The sequence below is a fragment of the Dipodomys ordii genome, unplaced genomic scaffold (assembly GCF_000151885.1).
Source record: "Dipodomys ordii isolate 6190 unplaced genomic scaffold, Dord_2.0 Scaffold40, whole genome shotgun sequence".
NCBI lineage: Eukaryota > Metazoa > Chordata > Mammalia > Rodentia > Heteromyidae > Dipodomys > Dipodomys ordii.
In genome coordinates this window covers 10,148,796-10,173,515 of record NW_012267256.1, presented here as the reverse complement: position 1 = coordinate 10,173,515, position 24,720 = coordinate 10,148,796, and the positions used below count along the sequence as shown (strand labels likewise).

Below are 24,720 nucleotides of genomic sequence, written 5' to 3'. Positions count from 1 at the left end.
CTCAGTTAACCTCACTGGTGGGGGGGGGGAGGGGTGAAGGGCGCCCTCAGATGTCCTACAGAGGCAGGCAGTAGCTGCCGTGGTTATCTCCTGACTGGTAGCCGTGGGGCGACTGGGCAGAGCGGCTCTGATGCCAGGTGACCTGCCCTGCCCCCTTGATCCTTGGTGGGAAGGCCTGGATGTGAACGCCAGCTACGGAAGAGGCTGGCTCAGAAACTCTAGGCACCCCAACTCCATGGTGGGAAGCGCGGACAGAGCCCTCGCCGCTGCGTCCCATCGAGCCAGGGGGGGGCGCGGCCACCGGGAGTTCCTTCTGTGTGTGGGGGGGTGTCTGTGCCTTTTGGGGACAGTCCTGCCTGTCCCCTCAGTGACAGCCACCTTGGGGCTCCCGAAGGACTTCCACAACACGCCTGGACAGAGCGGGTGGATGCTGGTTTGGAGCACATCGCCGACCTCCCTGGTGGGAAAGAGGAGGGGGAGGAGGGAGAACAAAACGGAGCGAGACAGAGAGCCAAGAGGTCCTTGTGGATTCTTCTCTTCCTGTGTTACGACCGGACGCTGGGAGTGAGAGGGAATTGTCTCAGTGGACACACGGATGCAGCACGAGAAACACAACCACAGTGAGGCCAGTCCTCCATGCACGCGTCGCCAGGGCCGCTCAGATGTACACGGGCTGCTCCTGGGCCGTCAGCAGTCTGTACATGGCCGCTGGCATCGTCTTCATGTGGATCTGAGCGAGGACAGACGGCCGGGTTAGCAGGAGGCCCTGGCTGGGTGGGACACCAAGCAGGGGACTTCCATGATCACCCCCCCCCCTGCCCCGCTCCCCCAGGCTTCCAGGGTGGCCTCTAGGAATGGAAGCTGCTGGCTTTCCCAATCCATCTGAGCTGACAAGGAAAGCCAGGGAAGACTGAGCTCTCATCCAAATGCAGTCCTTTGAGAGACAGAGAATTCTGCCAGTGGAAGATGACTCTGGACTTTGTTCCTGCCCCCCAGCCCCTCCCCCGCCCCACCCCCTCCCTCGGCAATTATGGGACAGAATGACAGCCTAGCAGCCCTAGCCCTGCAGGGTGGATTTCAGGCAAGGTTGGGTCAAGATGTCTCTGAAGACCACTGAGTTACAAGACCCCAGTCTGAGATTTAAGTCTTCCAAGCACATTTGGATGAGAAGAACAGAGAAAAATGTGGAAAACTTGAGGAGTCCCAGAGCAAAACAACACAGCTCTTGAGTGTTGAGGCGAGCAAATAACAATCCTGGGAGAGAAGGTCAAAGGTGACCCAACTTCACACTACTGAAGGGCTGTCGGACAAACCACCTGCTAACGGGGTTCCCACTGGGTCCAAATAGATGCTTCTGGATTTTGAGCATCTGGGAGGGGATAGGAGGCTGTGGAAGGTTCCTGCCAGGTCTGCCAGGGGCACCGGGCAGCATGCTTGGTCCCTGCCCTGCCCCAGACCTGCCACCTACCTCCCCCACAGCGTTGGAGAGGACGTGGACGATCTTCTCGTGCGGGGTGGCCACGACGCTCTGGCCGTTGATCTCGATGATCCGGTGTCCCACGCGGACGCCTCCCCTCTCCGCGATGCCTCCTCGCATGAGGCTACAGATCTGCCAGGATCAAACACTAGGTTACTGATGGCAGACAGGACGTCATCTCGGAGCCGCAGGGGGAGGGCTGGCTGTCTCCCTGGGGCCCCTGCGGCTCCCAGAACACGCATCTCTGAGAAGATGATTTCTCTGGCGCTTTCCCAAGTGCCAGGCCCTGCAGGCCTGCAGGAGGCCCACGTGGCCGTTTTGTTCCCGCACACTTTGCACTGCTAGGTTTCATGGCTGCACTCTGATGACTTCCCATCTCCCCCGGGGCCTGTCACCTGGGGGCCAGAGTTCCAGGCCAACAGCCTGGGCGGTGCAGGCTGGAGGGAAGAAATGTGAAGGGTAAACAAAGGAGGAGACTGCAATGCTCGGTAAGAAATGTATGCATTATCCTGCATGTAATTGTATGCATTATCCCATGTAATTGTAACCCCTCTGTACAGTATGTTCACAAATAAAATAAAATTAAATTTTAAAAAAAAACAACAAAGAAAGCTATATACCAGTAAAAAAAAAAAGAGACAATTGTTGGTCCTTAATCCAACTCACTTGACTCTGTTTTAAAGAAATGACCAAAGGCTGGTTTGAGTGTGTGTGTGCATGCACACACTAGGACCTGGGCACTGGCCCTGGGCTGTTTAATTTTTTTAAGTTTAATGTGTTTTGTTTCTGCTGAAGGCTAGCCGTCTACCACTTGAGCCACAACTCCACTTCCAGCTTTTTGGTAAGTTATTGGAGGTAACGCTCATGGATTTTCCTTCCCAGGCAGGTTTTTGAACCTCAATTCTCAGATATATATATATATATATATATATATATATATAGATAGATAGATAGATAGATAGATAGATATAGATATATATATAATGTGTGTGTGTGTACCAGTCCTGGGGCTTGAACTCAGGACCTGGGCGCTGTAGGGACATTTTTTTCTTTTTCTCAGAGCTACCACTCTACCACTTGAATCACAGTTCCACTTCTAGCTTCTCTGGGTGGTTAATTAGAGATTAAGAGTCTCAGGGACTTCCCTACCCAGGCTGGCTTTGAACCTTGATCCTCATGTCTCAGGCTTTTGAGTAGTTAGGGTTACCAGCACGAGCACCAGCCCCTGGGCAAGGGCGGCTTTTGGTGCAGTGTATCCGGGCATCGCAGAGAGCCAGTGGCTGGGAGGCCACTTGCAAAGGAGCCCTGCAGAGTGGAGGTGCCACGTCTCCCACGGAAGCAGCTTACATTCCAAGCTGCGTTTACATTCCACACTGTGCAGCTTCATGCACCAGCAGGGGCAGGCAAGACTTACAAAACTTACAACTTCTGCACAGTGAGGGCCCTTCAAGCTCCTAGGCACACCTGGGGCCGCTGTCCCCATCTGAGCTACAAGCAAAAGGGTCCAGGGGTGGGGATGCAGAGAACTTAAAGAAACCTGATGGTGCGACATGTCCATTCGTCACCATCAGGAAGAAGGTGGGAAGTGAGCCGTCCTTACAATTCCATTCTGGACGCTGAAACCCAGCTGGTAGCGGAGGTCGGGCCTTCTGATTAACACCGTGGTCACCGGGGGACAGCGGACGATGTTCAGCTTTACTCGGGATTGATTCTTCAAGCCCTGCCGCAAGAACAAAGCACAGCGGACATGACAAGAAGTAAAAGTCCTCATGGCAGAAGAACTCCCATGAGTCTTAGGGAAGAGCTGGCAGCACCTTAGCCCCGCCCCTCTTCCAGGCCTCCTCAGTCTGGGGAAGAAAACAGCAAGGTTAAGATGGCGCTCTTTCAGTCTATGCACGGATTGCTGTTTGCTGCAGGTAACACCTTCATTTGGGGAAATGGACTGTGTTCACGGGACCAGAGTAAAAGTGCAACTACAAAGAAGTGTCTCATGGCTTTATTTGTGTGTGTGTGTGTGTGTGTGTTTGTTTTTTGCGGGGAAGGCTTGGAGGCTTGAAAGTTGAGGAATGCACCATGCTATCTCTGGGCCAGGAGAGACCCGAGGAAAGCGTGACTCTGGCAGTGACTCCCAACAAAAGATAGGGAATTGGTTGACAGCAGACCAGTCTTGCTCGCTCTGCTCTCGCGTGCTCCTCTGGAGATTCCAACTGGTGTCGGCTTCCTTAGGACAGAGAGGGCTGGAAGATGGGTATCCAAGAGAGAAAAAGATGGAGGCGATGACTGCAGACATTATCTTCCCTGCCCGCCACCCTCCCTCCCCAAGTGTCTAAACCCTTTAAGAGGTGATCAGAGCTGCAAATGGCCAGTTAATCCTCATGTCTCCCTTATAGCAGTCTAGCAAAGCTGGAGAGGGAGGGCAGCCTGTGGGAGGGTAGACCGGCTCAGTCATCTCACAATGTGTGGGCACCCCTGGAAATGGCCTTTGCAGCCGAACTCCAATAATAACCACTGACCAGTGAACCCTGACCTCTGCAAGACACCACCTGGGCATTCACAGGAGCTGTCTTATTGGTGCATCTGGCAAACTGACAGCTACAATCAACGCATCTTACAGGAGAGAAAGCTAAGGCTCAGCACTACCTACTTCTACTCAAGCTCACACACAGCCAGCTTCAATCCCATGTCTGCCTGCAAAATAACAGTACTTTCTCCTATACACATATAGACACATGTATGTGTATCAGTGTGTGTGTGTGTGTGTGTGTGTGTGTGTGTGTAGTGTTTCCAAGACAGCCCAAGCAGGAAAGTCCATAAGATTTTATCTCCACGGAAGAAGACAGGTGATACATTCTTGTCATCACTGTGATGTAAGAGGTGTAAAGTTGGTGCATTGTAGTCTAGGCAAATACGTGAGGCATGCTGTCAATAAAACCAAAGTACAATGAAAGGGCTGGAGGTATAGTTCAGCAGTAAAGCACCTGCCTAGCAAGCAAGAATCCCTGAACTTAAGCTTCAGTACTACCAAAAATTAATTTTAAAAAAAAGTGTCGGGCCCTGGAGATGGGTAGAGTAAGTTGTCTGTGGGCCTCATGGAGCTTGGGAGAGGGATGAACAAGAGACTGTGTCACAACCAAGATGAGGTTGGAGGAAACAGCTGTAGCCCCAGAGCACTTGAATCTCTTTACAATCCCTCCACCCCAATTACATACCATGAGGTGAGGGATTTGTGGGAAACCAAAGCTAAGAGAGAGCTAAAGGCAGGATCTTGCTAGAATGAATCCTTCAGAGAAAGCCACCTGCTCTGAACATTCACCCCATCAACTATCAAGATGATGTGCAGTTCAGCGCATACCGAAGAGCACGAGAAGGACCCCATTTTCTGTGCTAACCAATGTGCTCACATTGCTTCAGTGGACTCTTTCCTCTTTTCCTGTGAATTAAGATGCCTGATCGGTCCCTCAGCAGAAGAATGTCAAGATTGGGGAAAATGTGCTGCAAGATGAGGCTTAGAGAAATAGCCAATTTAAAATCACCGGACCATGTATTTTCTCTGCTGCTCCTAATCAGTGTTGTTAAGTTGGGTCTCATTAACTTAGATTTCTTAGCTGCCATTTTATTGGAGGTGCCAATTAAATAAACGTTCCCATCCCCATGACAACTGTGGAATGGCATCGTGAATGAAAGAATACAACGAGAAGGGAAGAAGCCAGAGCGGTCTCCATAGCAACAGGAGAAGCCCACCCATGATGATCTGGGAAGGAAAGGGAAACTGAGCTCAAATTAAAAACAAACAAACCACCCCAAAATCCACAGGGCGGGAGTTTGGAGATAACCACGTGAGAAGACGCAGAGCCTAACATTTCACCTATCAGTAAAGAGGCTTTAGGAATAAATCTTAACGAGAAAAATAAAGAGCTGGCGAGGAAGACCATTCAATTTCTGTAATGGTAGAAAGAATACTGTACTTCCTATGGCCGGGAGAGAAAGGAGTCAACGTGCATTGAAACGGCCACACACATGGCTTTAGAGTCCTGTTCCCCGAGCATGGCCCGACGATTCGTGAGGGCATCCTTGTGGGGGGTTGGCTGCCACTGCAGAGCCCACTCGAGACCTGTCAAATCCACGCTGCGCTTAAACACGAGCCCTGGATGACTCACATGAGCCTCAGCACTGCTTTATCAGAATGCGAACTGGTGGCTAGTGAGGAAACAAACAGGATCCCAAGGCTTTGAAGCCTACATGTTCCCCCGTAGTGTGGGGGCAGCACGATTCTCTGTCTCGGTGCCGGCAATACAGGGGAGTGTTATCTAGAGAATTAAAAAAGAAATAGCACCACACCCACTGAACGGTCATCTCCCTTTGGTACTGGTGATCCTAGCAGCTAGCCCTCCCCACAGATGGGAATCAACAAAGCTGCAGAACCCCAGGCACTGAGCATGCTCAGAGGCTTCTCACTGGGGCCCATCAGCTGTGTAGGTTAGTGAAGAAGGCACCCAAGAAAGCAGCGGTTTTCTTATGCTTCTTGCATCAAATGGCCTTTTAATCATCTGACTCCACAGATACTCCATTTATCCACCTCAAACTTCAGTTACTCAAGTCTTTTTCTTTTTTTTTTTTGTGCCTGTCCTGGGACTTGAACTCAGGACCTGGGCACTGTCCCTGAGATTCTTTTTCTCGAAGCTAGCATTCTACCACTTGAACCACAGTGCCATTTCTGGCTTTTTTGGAGCCGTTTATTGGAGATAAAGAGTCTCATGGACTTTCCTGACCAGGCTGGCTTTGAATCGTGATCCTCAGATCTTGGCTCCTGAGTGGATTACGGGGGTTGCCTGGCTCAAACAAACCTTTCTGCTTAGGAAGTCCATCAGACAAAGCTAAGTTTCCATGTGGCAGATGAGATGGTCAGGCTGCCCCGCCCCCTCACCTGGTGTGTGTCCTGTGGAGAGTGAGGGAGGGGGTAGAAGGGAGGGTCAGTGCTCACGGCCAGCTGGGGGCCCTGAGCAAGCATCCATGACTCAGATGTGTGAACCTGGCTATGGCCAGCCCCCCCCCACCTCCTCCCCCGTGGGCTGGCCTGGAATGGCTGGTGAGAGAACCAGGCACTGATGTGGAGCTGGCCAGTCCTTGGAAATTCCTGCTTCCCCCTCATCGCCATCTTTACTCTGTGTCAGCTCAGCTACTGTAGCAATGCACTGCAGACCAGGTGCCTTATCATCAACAAATGTTACAGTTTTGAAGCCTGGATTCCCTTGGACAAAAATGCCATCTGTAAGTACTCCATCCTGTGGTCTCACCACCTCCCAAGACTCTAACTCTGTCTCCTAATATCCCCAGACCTATGTGGAAGGGGCACATTCAGTCTAACATATTCCTCTCCACCCTGTAAGTCTTCCCAGACTCCTCACAAACCCACTCACCCATGTCCCTCTCCCTGATTTCTCTCTCTGGCATCTGAACTCTAATCCCTGCAGCCTAAGCACTATGGACATCTGGAGTGGGGCAAGTCTGTGCTGTGGGTGGGGTGGAGATGCAGGATGTTTGACAGCATCCCCAACTCCACACCTTAGATGCCCGCAGTACCTTCTCTTCAAAGGTTGGGGAGGCCACTAAGATTGTCTCCAGGCCTTCTGGTGTATGTGAGATCACCCCTGGCTGAAGAGGGCTGGCATGTGGCCAGCATGCTCCTGGACATCTCCGTATTAGAGTCAAGCTGTTCACTGGCTGAGTGACCTGGCTCTACCAATGACTGTGCCTCAGTGTCCTAACTTGTACAATAGATGATACACTAGTACCAGTCCCAGAGGGTTGTTGTGAGAGTTTAGTAAGCCAATCCGTGTGCACACTCAGGAAGTACACAGCCCTCTGCTGATGTGGCTATCTGGTTATCTCTCTTCATAGATGGAGCCCAAGGATGACAGCTGCTGTCTCTCTGGATGACACAGCTCCCTGTGGCTCTTGTGTATACATACTGCATGTTTAATGACTAACTTGTTCACTGGGGACCAAGAGCTGCCCATCTGGGGTAGCCCTGCTTCCTTAACCCTGGGCTACCCCTTCCTTCACCACATCACCGCAGCAACATGGACCAGCCCTCTCAGGTCGGGCTCAGAGCCAGTCCCGCTGTCCATCAGTTCCAGCAGATGGTCTGGAACACTACTGTCCTTTCAGCTACCAATGCAGGTTTTTCTCTTTCAAGGTCAACATCAACACCGTCCCACAAGAAGTTCCTTCTGCTCACTCTTGCAGCCTTTTGCCTCTAGTTCATGATCAGGCCGGCCCACCGAACCCATTCAGTGATCTAATTCTCATCCCCAAGTATCTGGGCATTCCAGTTCTGCACGTTTCAGCTTCAGCCCCTAAAAGATGCCCAGTGACTCATGCCTGAATGCCGAGTTTTGAAAAGTCTGTGATCTTATCATTAATTGGTGTCACATACTGCATAAGGCAGGATGCTATCGGCCAGCAGTCTACATGACAGGGTCCCATCCTTGACTGTAGTACAGCCCTTCCTTTTGTGGTGATGGCAGTGTGAATGTATCTACTGTGCTGCTGCATAAGGGAATAGACATTCCCTGACAGTATGTAATACTCGACTGTTACTGTTTTATGTATTAGCTGTGTTGTACTTTCGTTGCCATTTTACAATGTATTCCTAGTTATTAAAAAAGAAACCAGGGTTTACTATCTGATAGTATGCATGTGACACTGACAGGCCCATAGGGACGGTTAACGTGGCTCTTGGTTGCATCAAAGGCCACTTAAACAACCGACTGGGATCTGTGGAAGAAGACAATGTTGTTTGCAGAAATGACAGAACCACTTAACAATGTACTTCTTGGAATATGTTGCTCTGTAATTAAGTGACACTTGAGTGCATAATAAGCTAGAGGTAGAATTTACTTGTGAAAGGTGAAGCAGTGCTTGATCATGAGTCCTGTACTCTTTCCTGCCCTCTCTGCTCCCCGCTCAAATGAGGACATTGGCTTTTGTGATTCTTGTTTGCTTAGCCCAGATAATGGTATGATTCTTTGGTTCATTCCTCAGTCCTGGGTACTAACTAACAAGTCTTTCAGGAAATCTGAAAGCTGTGCATCAGTTTTCTCACAGTACCACAGTCTGGGTATTGAGCTCATGGCTACAGATACTACAGCCCGATTGGCCATGCAACTGACAAGCACTTGTGTGCTGAAAAGAGAGCACACAGGTGCCTTATTGTTAAGAAGAAAATTGAATTTCTTCCTCTCAAACATCCACACTTAATTTCCTTTTAAGTACCTCTTCTTGGTCTATATAATGGCATCAGTTCAGGTTGAATAAGGAGTAATTATATGAAAAAGAATGCATGGAGCTGGGCACCGGTGGCTCACGCCTGTAATCCTAGCTACTCAGGAGGCTGAGATGTGAGGATCATGGTTCAAAGCCAGCCTGGTCAGGAAAGTCCGTGAGACTCTTATCTCCAATAAATCACTTGAAAACTGGAAGTGGTGCTATGGCTCAAGCGGTAGAGCGCTCGCCTTGAGCTGAAGAGCTCAGGGACAGCACCCAGGCCCAGAGTTCAAGCCCCATGACCGACAAAAGAAAAAAAAAAGAATGCATGGACTCTAACAGAGGTTTCTTCTCATGACAAGCAGCCAGCAGGCTTTGGGAGAAGGAAGAACTCACCTGCATCGCAGTGTTCTGTTCTCAGATCTGAAAAGCATTCCCATGACCCTCCGCACATGTGTGCGCCAGTCCTCGGGGCTCTTAAACTCAGGGTCTGGGTGTTATCTCTGAGTTTTTCTGCTCAAAGCTAGCACCCTCTACTACTTAAGCCACAGCTCCATTTCCAGATTTTTTGGTAGTTAATTGGTGGTAAGAGTCTCACAGATTTTCCTGACTGGGATGGTTTCCAATTGCAATCCTCAGATCTCAGCCTCCCAAGTAGCTAGAAATATAGGCTTGAGCCTGACAAATCATCTCATGCCAATCTGGCTGTTATAAAAGACTGTTTGGATTATTGAGCTGGAGACAATTCTGCTGAGGCTGAGCTAGGTTTAGTGTGATTGGTTAGTTACACTTGCAATGGGTTTGGTTTTAGACAGTGGTGTTCGCTGAGTCAAGTATACTATCTCTGATCTAAAAACAAATTCTGGAAGAATTTGTAATAGTAACTTGAATGTACACTATCTTAAGACCAAGTCTATCCTTTTTTTTTATAGTGCTAGTCCAGGAGTTTGAACTCAGGACTTTCTAGGTACTATCCTTGAGCTTTTTATTTTTTTAAATGTTTGATCAAGGCTAGCACTCTACCATTTGAGCCAGAGCTCTACTTCAGTCTTTTTGCTAGTTAATTGGAAATAAGAGTGTCATAGACTTTGCTGCCTGGGTTGGTTTCAATCCTCCGATCTCAGCCTCCTGGGTAGCTAGGATTACAGCCATGAGCCATCAGTACCCAGAAAAGGCTGTGCCTTTTGTATGTGTATTTTCCTGGGCGTCTGAACATAAAATGCATTCACATATGAACTGGTTCACATCATTTCAGGTTTACAACAGAAGTACATGTTGCTTAGGTCCAGGTACCTTAATAATGCTCTGGCATGTGGACAGAGGCAGGCCCACCAGGCTGGTGCCATTGAGGGACATAATCTGGTCCCCGATGTTCAGCTTTCCTGACTTCTCTGCAGGGCCTCCGTGCATCATGTTGGCTATGATCACGGTTGGCAAGATGGAGCCCCAGCCAGACTCCACAATCACGACTCCTAGGATTTCTCCTTTCTGCTTCTCTATGAAAACCTGAAAGAAGAAAAACCACTTAGAAAGCCTGGAATCAGTAACCCTGTGAGGCTGGGAGAGAAATCAAAGACATTTCCCCAGTGGTTCCAGCCCAGGGGAGTTCCTACCTTCTCTGCATTGCAGGACCTCTGGAGTCTGAGGGGAAGCATGTCACACAGGCCTACAACTTCACACTAGGTTCTGTAATCCGCCCTGCTATTCTGTTCACAATCCGGGTACATGTACAACCACAAGGGCATCAGGTTTTTATTATGATTACTATGATTATATTACATATCACTGGGTTGTTATTATTCAAGTTTGTCGTCCCAACAGCAGGAGAAATAGGCTCTGTCGGTGAGTCAGGTGGCCCATGGGGGCTTCCAGTAATGGCCTTTGCCATTATTCTGTGCACAGATTTCTCCATTCTACAGAACTTTATATACTGTCTCCAAGATTTAAGATTCTCAAGTCCAAAATAATTCACGGAGTCACGTCTCAATAAGGAGAAAATTCAGGAAAAAGAAAATGGTGGACACCTGTAGGACGGGGAGGTTTGCACAGATGTGGCCAAAGGGCGAGACCCTTCTGGGAAGCGTCTGGCACAGTGCGTGTGCATATCCACAGGGGCTTGACGCAGTCCCTCCGCAGCCTGTGACCCTATCCTCAGGGTAGGGTGTTGAACTTCACTAGTGGCAATTTCCCTGAGGAACTCACTTAGCTCAGGGGGAGACCCTCACTTGGTACTGGTATTACCAGTTCCTTTACAGAGGTATCTCCAGGGCCCTTACAGAGGTACAGTGAGACTGGGGTCTGGCCAGCATAATGGTGTCCTGATAAGAGGAAATCGGAACAGAGAGACATGATAGGAGGAGGATTTGAAGACACAGGGAGAAGAGCTATTTGTAAGCCAAGTCAGGGCGCCGGGGAGAGCTCAGAACAGACCCTTCCCTCATGGCCTCTAGATGGTGCTGACTCTGCGATGGCCTCCATCTTGCCTTGGCGGCCTCCAGCGCCGATACCCATCTGTTGTGGGAGCCACCTGGCCTACGGTGCAAACTAACCTGGCCCCTGCCCATCCTTGACCAAGGAGAGACACAGGGTACGAAGACTGCCTGTACTTTCGTCCCGAGGAGACAATCAATGCCCAGTGCTTGCCTTGGATCAGAAGGCGGCTCATGCCCAGTAAGACATCACCGTGCTCCCCTTCATTCTGAATCAACCTCAACCAGGATCCCAATCTGTGCTCTGAGAGCCTTTACTGCACACGCATGGATAGCCATTAAGCTTCCTTTCTCATGAAAGCTTCTTTCCCATCTCTGGGGCGAAGCCCTGACCCTTTGGCTGGATCTGCAGGTGCTCCACGTGTCACCTGGATGTTGTGTTGGTCTCTCCATCTCTTTTCCTGTGCCCGCCCTCTGCTCTAGCCAGGCCATTTCCTTCCCGACTCCCTGACGCATCTAGAGCTTTCTGACCATCAGACTTCCCTACTGTGACTTCATTTTGCTGCTCTGCTGGCTCCCGCACATGCCACATGACCCGGAGAGCTTGGCCCGCATGAGGGAAGCTCGCCCCTATCATCTCAGCGCAGGATCTGGTCTGTGGAGCTGTGAGCAGTGCTTGAACCAGCACTGTCACTGTCTTAGTGCCCTCACCTGGTCTGTGGGCTTCCTCAGGGCAGAGGTCAGGTCTCCCCACCCTTAGACCTCACTGAAAGGACAGCTTTGCATTCCTGGGGGGCAGAGAAGCTGCTGCCTCTTCTGTAGACCTGACCTACACGGGGGGGCACCTCATAACAGAGTCTCACGGAGGGGGAGCCTCAGATACTTGTGAGCTGCCAGCACCCAGACAGCCCAGCCTGGGGGTGGAGGGGGGTGGGGAAACGAGGGAAGTCCTTACATCTTTGCAGTTTTCCGACTTGGAGAAGTGGATCAGGTCGTCATTGTACATGTCCTGGGTGTTGAGCAGGTCACTGTACTCCTTCTGGCTGAGGTCTTCGGGGTTTATCCCGTTGGCCCTGAGGAATTCCTGGTATGCCACGCTGAACGCCTGCCCTATAGATTGTGCGATCAGCTGGGCCTGGGAAAGCAGCCAGAAGAGAAAAGGGTAGTCAACACGTAGTGCTATGGGTGTGGACACTTGGGGCCCCATCAGACACTTCCTCCTGGAGCTGGAGGGGCCCTTGATATCGGGTAGGCTGGTGGTGCTATATAAGGGGTACCAGTGCTTGCTTCCCAGGAGACCTTTCTGCTTATGCAAATGATCATAAGGAAGCTCCTGTCCACTCAGTGGCCAGTGGCATTCAGTGGGTTTCAGTAGTGGTCAGAGATGCTGGATCTCCTGTCACATAAAAGCCAATCCTTCACAGTGAAGTCATCCTGTACCATTTCAAATGTCCCTGCCATTGTTTAGGTGGACAGGAAAGGTGTAAGTCTAGTTCACTCTCATCCTGCTTCTCTATTCTTTCCATTCTTCCCTTGTGGAGCAAACAGCAACCACAAAAATCTCCAGGGAGTAAACTGTTCTGGGCTCCTGGGCTGGTGGAGGAGAGAGAGAGAGTCCTGCAGAGAGCGTCACAGCCTGCGAGCAGAGCCAAGGCCACCTTTTCTATGGCCTTCGCATTCTACAATGCAGCCCAGGGGCTCCTTCCGTAGCTCCATTTGTCTGGTTAGCATGTCTGGCCTCCTCTGAAAGCACAGCATGGAGAATGGCAGGGAGAGGCACCGAAGGCTGTGGGCACGGGGGACTGCTTTCTAGAGGTTCAGGCCAGTAAGACTTGTGACAGTTGTCATTGTCTTTCTTGGCTGCGGCTGCAGCTGTGACAGTGTGGATTCCTAGAGGAGAGAAGACTGCCTTTGTCCTCCATTTCCTGGAGGAAGGCAACTGACCCCAGTTAGGGGAATTCTGGATTGGACAAGAATGAATTCTGTTTGCTTCTCCTAGGCGCATAGGGCTCTCTGCTCTCGTGAGAAATGAGCACGGAGCATGGCCCTGGGGTGGCCCTCTGGGGACAAAGTAGACTACAAAGCTCAGAGCCGGCAAGGGACAGGTGTTAGAGGATTGGGGTTGGGTGGGCAGTGCACCTGCCTTTTGGTACTCTGGCTGTTTGAGGCAGAGAGGCTCCGCAGGTCAGCTTTATACCGGCAAGATCTGTCCTGTCCAAGCACCTGGGTGCGCAGGTGAGAGGCGCTTGGGCAGTCAGTTCTACAGTTCAGGTGTGACTGAATTGTTCGTATTCTTGTTCAAGCTTCATAGCAGGGTAGCCCTTCATTTCTGCCCTTCTCAAACAAATGCGGCAGGCTCCGACCTCGGGGCCTTGGCACTTGTTCTCATTTTCCCTTCAGGCCTCTCTTCACATGCTACCTTATAAAAGAGGCCTGTGTTGATCATCTACTTGACCCTGTTTTACTTTCCCCACGTCTAGCTTCACAGTGAATGTATTTATCTATTTATTTGCAGGCTCCCTTCAACTCACATAATGAGCGTCTCGTATGTTTCATGAGCCCTCTATCCCTAGTCCTCCAATAGTGTCTGACGCGTAGTAGGAGACTCCATCAATTACTCAATGAGTAGATGCTTAATGTGGAATGAGTTAACAGTTTAACTCATTTAACTCAGGTGCTAAGAAATCAAGGGCATCTGGCTACCCAACGGCTACTCAGGTCACCTAAGCAAGATGAGATCGCGGGGTCTACGCTTACGTCCTCAGACTCAAAGACGTGGCAGATCATCTTGTACTGCCTTTTCCCATCCTGCGCCGGGTGGGAGGCTTCCACGTTCTCCTGAGAGTTGGAGCGGGGCATCCTCCGGCGGGCCATGAGCACCACGATGTTTCCAATGTCAGCGATGTAGGAGATGGTCCTTAGTGGGTGGTCCATCATGGTCTCCTGGAGTGGGAGGGGCAGATCAGCCTGGCCCATGGCCGGATGACCCAGGAGAGGCCCCCCCCACCCAGCCTAGCCAAGTATGCCCCACAGTCAGAGTGGGCTCATACCTCGTTGGCAGATTCATGACACCCACTAGGGCCCACAGGCCTCTCCTTGGTTAACTGAGAGCAAGAAATCATCTGTGGCAGTCGAAACAAAATAAGAAAATCGGAAACATTTTCCAATCAGTAGCATCTCTGGTGGTAAAGTTAAAAGGAGGGGTAAGTATCTCAATAGCACAGTTGCTTTGTGTGTGCGTGTGTGTGTGTGTGTGTTTTGATCTGAAACAACCTTTCTTAAAGTCATCCTCTCTACAGGGAAGAAGAAACAACATCCACATTTTCTCTTCTCCTCTGAGCTTTATTAAGGAAACACTTGTACCCCTTACTTCTAGCAGACACTGCAGTCCAAGTCTTCTGGCTTGTGCTGCCCAGCATCTAGGGATAGGCACAAGCACAGGGCACAGACATCGCCCAGCGCCACAGAATGAGATAACCCGGGAAAAGGGGAGTAACCAGCTAGTACCTGGGTGTCGGCGTTCAACACTTTTATTCTCTGGGTGGAAATGAAGAGGTCGACCTCGGTCATAGGCTGAGATTCCCCTTCAGGAGCCTGAGGAAGAAAGAGAGCGTTCACCATGGTATCCTGACCCAAAGGTTAGCACGCACATGCACGCACGCACGCACGCACGCACACACACACACACACAGACAACCAAGACACAGCCACCAGAACGGCAACGCAGACTCGGGTTCAACTGGCCAGGGGAAAGGAACCATACAGAGGACGGACATGTGGACGAGAGTTAGCATCTCGAGTCACAGACACAGAGGCCCCTGCGTCCTTCCCTGTGGACCCAGCGTACTAGGGTAGTGACTCTGAACCAAGATGGTGACCGGCCTTCTTCTGTGAGGCTGGGAGACTGATGGGGAAAGGCAAGTATCGGGTTAGCCAAGGCCCTGGGCCAGTCACTCCCAGTCCTGCCCCACTTGAACTGATGAAGTGCTTACAGGAGGTACCAGCAAAGCCCTGGCTGCAGCTCTGGTGAGAGGGTCTTCACAGTCACACACCACCACCACCACCACCTTGGCCACCCCATTAGCAAGGAGCCCCAAAGCCTCACATCCAGGAAACAGCTGGCTCATAAGCACCCAGAAGCTCCACAGCCCACACAAAGCGCAGTCTGGTTCGTTCAGGGCTGAACTCGGCACATGTGTGGTTATTAGCGAGTTTTCTTTTTTGCATCCAGCAATCTGACAAATCCCCAAATCGGTAATTGATCAGACCCAATGTCCCTGCCACCTGGTCAATCCTGCCACACTACCCATCATGGTTCATTTAGCATCTCCAATCTGCTCCCTGTCCTTCCGCTCAAGTGAAATGACTTATGAGCAACAGAAAAACGGCCATTTTAGGCAACTGAGTTTTGAGAAAGGCTGGCTTATGGGGGCGGTTCAAAAAAGAAATCGGAACGAAAAGTTTGCTGGATGCAGAAAACAAAAACACGAAATTAAAACAAAAAAGAAGAGGCAAAACATAAACAAATGGAAAGGACAGGCATAACAACCAAGCTGATGAAGTTGTTTGTACTGCACCTTCTTCCTGCTTTTGGCTAATTTCTGGGCCATCTGCTTAGCATGGAACAAACAGAGACAGGAGAATAGTAGTTAGAAAAGAACTTGCAGAGACTCAATGCCACAGAGGGGGCTGCCCGATGAATCCACAGTGGTGCACAGCATTTCTGTGGGAAGTCGACTAGCTTAAACATCCCACTGCGAAGGTAGCCGAGTTCCTAACTCAGAATTGAGTAGGTAGTGATGGAGAATGGGATGAAGGAAATGTACTGATGTGCTCTTGAGGCTAACTGCTCTGTAATCCCCTTCTGCTTCTCTTGGTTCTGTCTTTATTGCATGCCTGATTTTCTGCTTATTTCACACTAGATCTTTATTTCTGCCCACTATTTTTTTCCCCATTATCTGTCTTATAGCTATGATACTTCATGTCTTCCTGTTGTGGTGGTCATTTTATTGTTCTCTCTAGCAATACTTTCTCTTTATATTTGTGTAATACAAATATACTATGTAACTAAATTAAGAATTAATAACTTCATTCTGCTCTTAATCAAAAGGTTGTTTCCAGCTGTAGTGAGGTTTGAACTCAGGGCTTTGCACTTGCCAGGAAGGTGTCTAACCAGTTGAGCTAGGAGGTAGATACAGATTCTAACCGTCCTTTGTGTTTTAGGTTAATTTCAAGTAAGGTTCTGAGTTTATGCTTGGGCTAGCCTGGACTGCAATCCTACCTTTTATGCTTCCTATATAGCCGGGATGACAGGTGTACAACACTGTGCTGAGCATTTGTTGATGGAGATGGAGTCTTGGGGAGTTTTGTTCAAGTTGGTCCTGCACCATCTTCCTTCTGATTTCTGCCTCTCTAGTAGCTGGGATTATGGGCATACATTACCAGGCCTGGCTTTGCTCTTAGTGGTAACATAGTTGAGAAAAGCTGGGGCTGGATTGCCTAAAACAAAATCCTGCTACCTACTAGTTAAGTGTTGGTGAGACCACTTAAATGTCTCTGGGCCTCAGTTTCTCTAGCTGGAAAAAAAATGGGGATTAGAGAGTATCTGCTTCCTGGGTTTGTTGTGAGCCTAAACAATGTATGCGAAGCTCCCTGAGCAGTACTGTAAAGACCGTCTTTGTGTACACGATTCTAATTTCCTGTCAGGTCACAGTTTTCTGGCTTTTGGGAACACTTGCTATTCACACCCATCTTGCGTCAATAATGGTGGGCCAGGCAGGGGTCACAGTGCGGAGGCTGCAGGGATGGGATGGGGAGAGCTGTTCTCACACTCTTAGAATTCCGCCTGCAAGAAAAGTCCTCCGCAACGCACCTGTTTCTCTAGGGACTGAAGTGTGCTGCTGGAGCCGCCGCACTGTACGGGCACTGGGTGAGTCAGCCATGCGCATGCCTCACAGAAACATCTCCCAGCCTCCAGGGGTCCAGGAACCCGGAGGAAGCAGAGCAGCCCTGCCTCCCCCCAGCCTCCTTCCTGCTGTTACTGGTGGCTACGATCATGTTCACGATGAAGAGCTCTGAAGGCAGCTCCCTGTGAGTCACTTGTGGCTGCGCACGCCAGTGGTATGAATATTGCATACAGATGCCACACACCACACTTCTGTGGGTCCATGTATCATGATGTGTGTCGTCCTAAGAGGCTTGGTTAATGGCCCTGGTACCATCTGGATGCTTGTGTGTTCTGGATGACAATGACTGCGGAACCTTGATTACTTCCCATACCAAAGCCTGGCAGCATGGGTCAAAATGCTGAGGACCTGGGCTCCTAAAAGGCCCTTGCGAAGGGGAAATCTATCCGCCATCCACAGAAGACCCAAAATTCTGTGTTTTCCTGGCATTAGAAGATCCAAAAGGCAAACTGTTTCATGACAGGTGTTCTGAAGTGATCTGCACGGTTCAAACACTTCTATGCACTTAGTGCAATACCATCTTTAAGTCAGTCAATTATGATAACCAAGTATCCTCAGCAAATGAAAATTAAGAAAAAGAAATTTTCAGGGGGACTACTGAAGAAAAAAATGAGGGCGTCTGAGCCAGGGTGAGCAGCTGGGAGAGGTCAGAGAGGTCTGACAACACTATCACAAGCAAGAACACCCAGACCCTCCAGCTCTGTGGTGTTCCTCACGCTTCTGCACCACAGGGTATGATGAGGAGCAGGCCCCCTCCTCCCACCTGGCCCAGTGTACTGAGTGTGTTGTTAAGTCACTCTTGCAGGGGAGGAGGGGGGAAGGGGTGTATCTCTGGTGGGGGTCCTGTCTTTCTCCTGTAGACATCTACTGAGCACTTATGACGTGCCAAGGTCCTGCTAAGCCCTCTGTGTGTCAATTTACAACAACCCTGTCAGGCAGGGCCTACACTATCTGTACTTTTCACAAGAGGGAACGGAAGCACAGAGAGACGGGTTACTTTGCCAGGGTCACAGAGCCGTGATGTAACAGATTGGAGATTCCAAGCTGGTGCGAGCAGAGAGTCACACTTCACCCTGGAGCACCAGGCAGGTGACCTTGTTGAGCTTCTTTGTGAACACCTCCGATCTGCCTGCAAAAGCAGCTCATGTTCCCACCTCCCAGGACTCCCTGCATTCTGAGCAGCAGGAGGTGTGGAGGCCAATGTCCAGGACGGGGTGGGGGGCCTGATGGGCATGTCCCTGTCTCCTCTTTACTGACCACAGACGTCTTCAAGCAAGATGGGCAATGACACAACTTAAACAAAGCTGCCATGATAGAACAGTTAATTCTACAATGAAACCATAACTCTTGACATTCAAAGGAAATCATAAAAAGAATGGAAAAAAGGATGAACCGTGGGACAGGCTAGAAAAGACTGACAGGCGTGTTTGATTATGAATGTTCCTTACGGAAACGCATGCACCGTGAACACCTGCCACCCCGGCTGCAAGGCGGACCCAGGGGCCTCACAGACCGGCATGGAGATGCTGCGGCCGCGCTCCGCTGGCCTCCAGTGGAGAGGCAGAGGGGAGAAAGGATGATGGCACAGGAGCTAGCAGCACTGCCTTCAGTCTGGCACACTCAGGTGGGGCAGGCACCACACCCCACTGTGCAGAGAGGGTAGATTTCCATCCTAGGGTGCCTGAGAGGCTCACAGGAAGCAGACAAAGCTCTCTCCAGAGAGTAACAAGACATGAGCAGTTGAACACAGAGACAATGTGTTCTGTGCCCAAGTAATTATGGGAGCTACATGGCAGGACAAAACAAATGCAAGGAGTCCCTTTTCTTTCTTCCCTTTTCCTTCCTTCCTTCCTTCTTCCTTCCTTTCCTATTCATGGAGCTGGGCATGTGCTCATCACATACAAGTCTCAGGCCCTTCCTCCCACCCCTCTTGATCTCTAGCCATCATGGTTTTATTTTTCTAGCTTCCACACCTGAGATAGGATGCACTATTTGTCTGTTGGTCTTTGGACTTTTCTGCAAAAAAGCCAATTGCCTTTGAATTATAATCCTCCTGATCTCAGCCTCCAGTAGCAAGGATTATAGGACCTGGCACAGAGGATGCTCTTTATGATGTGTTGTTGAATTAAATTTTTTAGTATTTAGTTGTAGATTTTTGCACCTGTGCCTTTCAGAAATCTTGGTCTCTACTGATATTCTATTTTTGTTGTTGTTGTTTCCCTACAGGGTTGGTAACAAGACCAAGCTGGCTTCACAGGATGAAGTTGGAGTATCATTTCTGAAGAGCGGTTTGAGAAATTTTTGACATTAATTCTTTAAAAGTTCAGTAATCTCAGCAGTGAAGCCACAAAGATGTCATCATCTTTATACATAAATCTGCCAACACTAGTGACCCTTTGTGCTATTACTTCATTGAACAGGTTTTCTGTGCTTTTAACCTTTATCTGTTGACATTCAAGTATTCCAAACATGTCGATGCTATTCATTTAATGTTTTCACATAAAACCTTTTGAATTATAGGCATGAGTCACTATACCCAGCTCCCAATGATTTTGCACACACTTTGCTTCCTTTCCTTGATTGAATGGCATATTTCAAAAGATCTGTTTTCAAATTCAGATATTTTTCATATGACCTAGTCTGTTGAGAGGCTTTCAACTGGACTATTTCTACGACTGCTTGAGCTATTCATTTTTAAGGTTTCTGTTTTTCAATTTTTTGGGATAAATTTGTCATTCATATTCTGTGTTGTGTTCCTCTAAGTTAACGTGTATTTTGACATTCACTTGGCTCTTAAGACTTTTTTTTTTTGCCAGTCCTGGGGCTTGAATTCAGGGCCTGGGCACTGTCCTTGAGCTTCTTTTGCTCAAGGCTAATACTGTACCATTTGAGCCATGACACGACTTCCAGCCTTTTTTGTTTGTGTGGTACTGAGGAATCGAACCCAGGCTTCATGCAGGCTAGGCAAGCACTCTACCGCTAAGCCACATTCCCAAGACTTTTTGTAACTATATATTCATGTTTTTTATCATGCATTTTTTTGGTCAATGTGGGGCTTGAACTCAGGGCCTGGACTCTGTCCCTGAGCTATTTTGCTCAAGGCCAGTGCTCTACCACTTTGAGCCACAGCTCCACATCCTCATCAATGTTGATTTCTTTGTGGAGTCTGCTGCTTGCTACAGAGTTATGCTCTTTTGGAGAATCCTATTACCCTTCTCCTTCACACTTTCCATGGTCCACTGAGATTCGTGTGTCTGGCGGTCGGGTATTCTGCTGCTTTGACGAGATGGTCTTCTTAGGAGGTGGGCTTCCTTCTAAAGATGTGTCTTGGGGTGTGAGTTAGCTACACAATCCTGGCTTTACTTTCACCTGGGAACCATGATGGAGTCTCCCTGTAGTTTTGGCTGTGGCTGATGATGTTGGGTATAGCATGTGCCATGTCAGAGGGGGGATGGCTGTCTTAGTGGGACACACAGGAGTGGGACTAATTCAGCCCGGTGTGGTGAAGAGTGAGTGTGTGTGTGTGTGTGCTCACTGTGTAGATAGGCCTACCGTGGCAGGGTGGTGTCCTTACTGGGCAGTGGGGGTCAGCAGAAACTCTTGAGGTGAGCATTTCTAACCAGTAAAAGAGAACTTCTACTTCAACCCTACCAGCAAGGTCACTGGGTGACCCCATAGTGGTAAAGGGGCTGAAGCACTCCTCCTCACACCCAGTTTATAGCAGTGCATGTCAGACAGGGTGTGGGGGCCACAGGAACCCTGTGGGTGGGGGCAGCAGGAACTACCATGGTCTCTGGTGTTTCCATGCAGGGCCTCAGTGCTTCCTAGTCCTTCATACCCAGGGAGGCGACAGCTTGGGTTTCCTGCCTTTTGCCACCCCTCACTCGCATAGTTAAGCGTGGGTAGGACCACGACCGTGTCAGAGCAGGCCACAGTTTCCCCAAGGGGCCTCCTTTGAGCATGCACGCCCTGGAGGTGGCCGTTAGCGTATAAACCCCCGTGGGCTAGGCCACAGGGGAACGACCATGTCCTTCTCCACCCTGTGAGAAGCACACACTTGAGGCAGCATGAATCAGACAGTATGGGTGCCTACCTGTAGTCCTGGCCCTGGGACAAGACCATACGTAGGTAGCCATGCCGAGTCTCACAGTCATACTCCCTAATGGCTTGGTTCTTTTTGTGTCCCTGCAGCCATCCTCTATAATGCAGAGCACCAGTGGGGCTTCAGCCCGTCACTCTAGGGCTACAATCGATTGTCAAGGCAGCTAACTCACTGGGACTACACAGGGTTCTTGTCAAGATGGCTCTTGGCTACAGTACCCCAAGTGTTCACCGGGAGATGAGGTGAGATTCTTTTCCGAAGAAGGATGCTGTGAAGATTTCGGGTACCTTCATGGGCCACAAGCCCTTGAGGCCCTGGGTAGCTTTCCTACCAGCTAGCATGTCAGCATCCTCACCAATAGGACAGTTTGCGAGGACTCTCACCCTTACCCCTGCCGAGGGGAGATTCCCTGTTCCCATGACACAGCCCAGACAGCCAATGCTGAGTGAGGTACGTTGTTGCTTTATGTCTTTCTATACAGTCTTCTCAGGCCTCTGAATCTTAGGAGGGTCCGCTGTCTGTCTCTTGTTGATTTCCAACACTTTCCCATGGCCACCACCTCAAAATGCAGCCACACACCTATGACTTTGATTCTCCTTGGTGGAGGAGGAGGTGAGAGGTGTCTTGAAACATCCCTTCTCAGAGCCCTTCATAGGAAAACATGTGTAGCAACTATAGCAGAAGGACGTCTATTTTGCAGTGTTTCTTGACTGTATTTGCCAATGAAAGCCAATTAGTGACAGGCACTCGGCTTGACTAGAACCACTGAAGAGCAGAGTCTGGGAAAACATGGGGTTCTCACTCTCAAGCTGTAGTGCATACCGGCATCTCCTGGGCCTCGCTTAGAACTTTTGACTCTGTAGGTCTGGGGTTAGGCCCAAGACTGTGCTGCTGCTGCTGCTACTACTACGTGTTAAGACCCACTGTTCAGATGAATTTCGAAGGTATAGGGAGGTGTGGAGCTGGTATGGTCTTCCTGGAAGAAGAGTATTTCTCTTAGAAGATTCTAGAAGAACAGTATTCTCCTAGATAATGATGAGCAACACCAGGTGCTTTCTACTCCTTTTATTGTATTCTGACATACAGTTCTTTTACTTTTTTCCTCCCTTTCCCTTCTCTTCTCTTTCTCTCAACAGGGTTTTAAGAAGGCCAGGTTTGCTTTAAACTTATTTTATAGCCCCAGCTAGCCTCTAACTCATGACCTTCCTGCCTTTGCCTGGGATTACAGGTGTGTACCATCAGCTAAGGACTTAAAAGACATTCCTTATATATTAGTAGAAGCAAAAGGTGTTTCGGATTCTTGTTTGCTTTGTAGTAATGTTAACTAAATCATCCTTTTGATTTCTTTACTAGATTGCAAGTTTCTCAAGGCCAAGGATCAGCTGGTAGACAATTTTTACTCCCAAAGTGCCTATTGCAGAAGTTTATTTATTTGTTTTTTGTTTTTGGTTGGTTGTGGAGCTTGAACTCTGGGCCTGGTGCTGTCTCTTAGCAATTTTGCTCAAGGCTAGCACTCTACCACTTTGAGTCACAGTACCACTTGAGGTTTTGTTTGCTAACTAGAGATTAAGATTCTCATGGACTTTCTTACCCAGGCTGGTGATCCTCAGATCTCAGCCTGCTGAGTAGCCAGGATTACAGGCATGAACCATCAGTGCTCGGCTTGCAGAAGTTTTAATAGGGACAGTTTTGCTTTTGAGGCTATTTTATTTCCCATTAAGTCGAAATGTCTGGTCAAGCTATAGCTCTAAATTTTCTCTTCATTGGGCAAATTTATGATTTTTTTTTAAATTAAGAAAATAGTAACCTTAAAAAATTACAAGTATGGGGCTGGGAAGGTAGCTCAGTGGTAGAGCGCTTACCTTGCATGCTCGAGGCCCTGGGTTCGATTCCTCAGCACCACATAAGCAAAAAAAAGAAAAAAGCCGGAAGTGGTGCTGTGGCTCAAGTGGTAGAGCGCTAGCCTTGAGCTGAAGAGCTGAGGGACAGTGCCCAGGCCCAGAGTTCAGGCCCCATGACCGGACCAAAAAAAAAATTACAAGTATAAATCTAATGAGTGATGCTGCATCCTAGTGTACAGCGTATGGGTGACAGATAGCAAGCATGTGACGGACAAACTTTATCTGGCATCTGCTCAGATACAGCAGCACAGATACCAGGATGTGTCCGCATCCCTTGGTCACAAACGGAGGCACAAGAAGAAGGGGTGAAATGGGGGTTTCTGTGGGGGAGTGAGGGAGGGACAGGGACCAGAAAACAAAGGAGAAAACGATTTCACCTTTATGTAGGTCAAAGAATCTAATTGGAAACTTACAATCATCCTAAGATTAAGGATAGTGCTAAATGGACGGCAAAATAAATCCCTGCAGCTTTGCCTTTGGTTCTGTTGAGGTAGACTCAAGTAACTGGTTCTTGAAAGATCAGGTCTCTTTAGAGAGATCACCACGGGGGACTATGGACTAGCTCCTTGGGGGAAAATGTATCTACCCACTCCCTGACATGGCCATTTTCTGGGTGCTAGAATAAACAGCCATCTCCACTTACAGTTGAAAAAGGCTTCTGGCTGTGTGTTAATGTCAAACAATCTGACAAGCATTTAAACGGATGTAAAAGGAACATGAAGCAGAAAATATTTAATGACAGGCAACAGTTCCTTCCAATGCATAGAAAGACATTTTAAAATGATACTTATAAGTTAAAAAATGAAATGGAACCATTTAATTTTACCACCCTATAATGAATTCCACACACTACAGTAATTTCCTTGTAAAAATAAATACATGTTTTCCCAATTGCTGGCTCTGCTCTAGGCAGGTCTAGAAGGCATTTATACGCAGTCAGCCTCTGCCTGGCTGACTGATGAACAGAGCCATCTACTTTTAGGTGCAAATGAACTGTGGAACTTCTGGGTACCAATCCCTTGAAAGCTTTAGAATATAATTTCTGACTTCTCATAAGGGAGCTGGACTTCAAAGGAAAGATGACACTGCCAGACACGACTGTGAAAAATGGAAGTATCAACTGGGATACATCTGTCATGGAGGGGATCTGTACTCGGATGCTGCAGTTTACCACGGAGCTGCATCATGTCTCAGAGGTGTGCTGTGTGCTTGCTCTATCCCTTTATGACCATTTGAGCCCTTCATCCAGGCCATAAAGGGAGCAGGAAGACACAGACACTCCTTTGTAGGAGTCCAAGCTATCAGGAGGTGAATACACAAGGTACCAGTGGCTCAGAAGACTAGAGTGCAGATAGCAACATAGACAGTAAAGGAGATAAATGTGGGAAGGAGGATTCTTATTGGAAACTGGACTAGAGACAATATGTGTTATGTCCTAGTGAAGAACTGGTTTATGTTTTGTCTGGGCTCTAAGACTTTGAGGCTCAGTTTAAAGGTGATGGACTAACTGACAGAAGAAACTTCATTATGTTTATTGCCTGGGCATGGCTAGCTTTTCTAGTCAAGTAAATAGTGAAAT

General features: G+C 49.0%; 1 protein-coding gene across 1 annotated transcript in view; it reads right to left on the bottom strand.

Moving 5' to 3' along the window:
* Positions 1-436: 436 nt before the first annotated feature.
* The window catches only part of Apba1 (amyloid beta (A4) precursor protein-binding, family A, member 1), a 59,390-nt gene continuing 35,106 nt past the window's right edge, over positions 437-24,720 (bottom strand). The window contains exons 7-14 of the mRNA XM_013018401.1: positions 15,750-15,782; positions 14,680-14,766; positions 13,930-14,115; positions 12,128-12,307; positions 10,037-10,249; positions 3,078-3,197; positions 1,469-1,609; positions 437-730 (exon numbers count right to left, since the gene is read on the bottom strand). Coding sequence (XP_012873855.1) covers positions 659-730; positions 1,469-1,609; positions 3,078-3,197; positions 10,037-10,249; positions 12,128-12,307; positions 13,930-14,115; positions 14,680-14,766; positions 15,750-15,782 — 1,032 coding nt within the window. The 3' untranslated portion in view covers positions 437-658. The remainder of the gene's footprint in view (positions 731-1,468; positions 1,610-3,077; positions 3,198-10,036; positions 10,250-12,127; positions 12,308-13,929; positions 14,116-14,679; positions 14,767-15,749; positions 15,783-24,720) is intronic.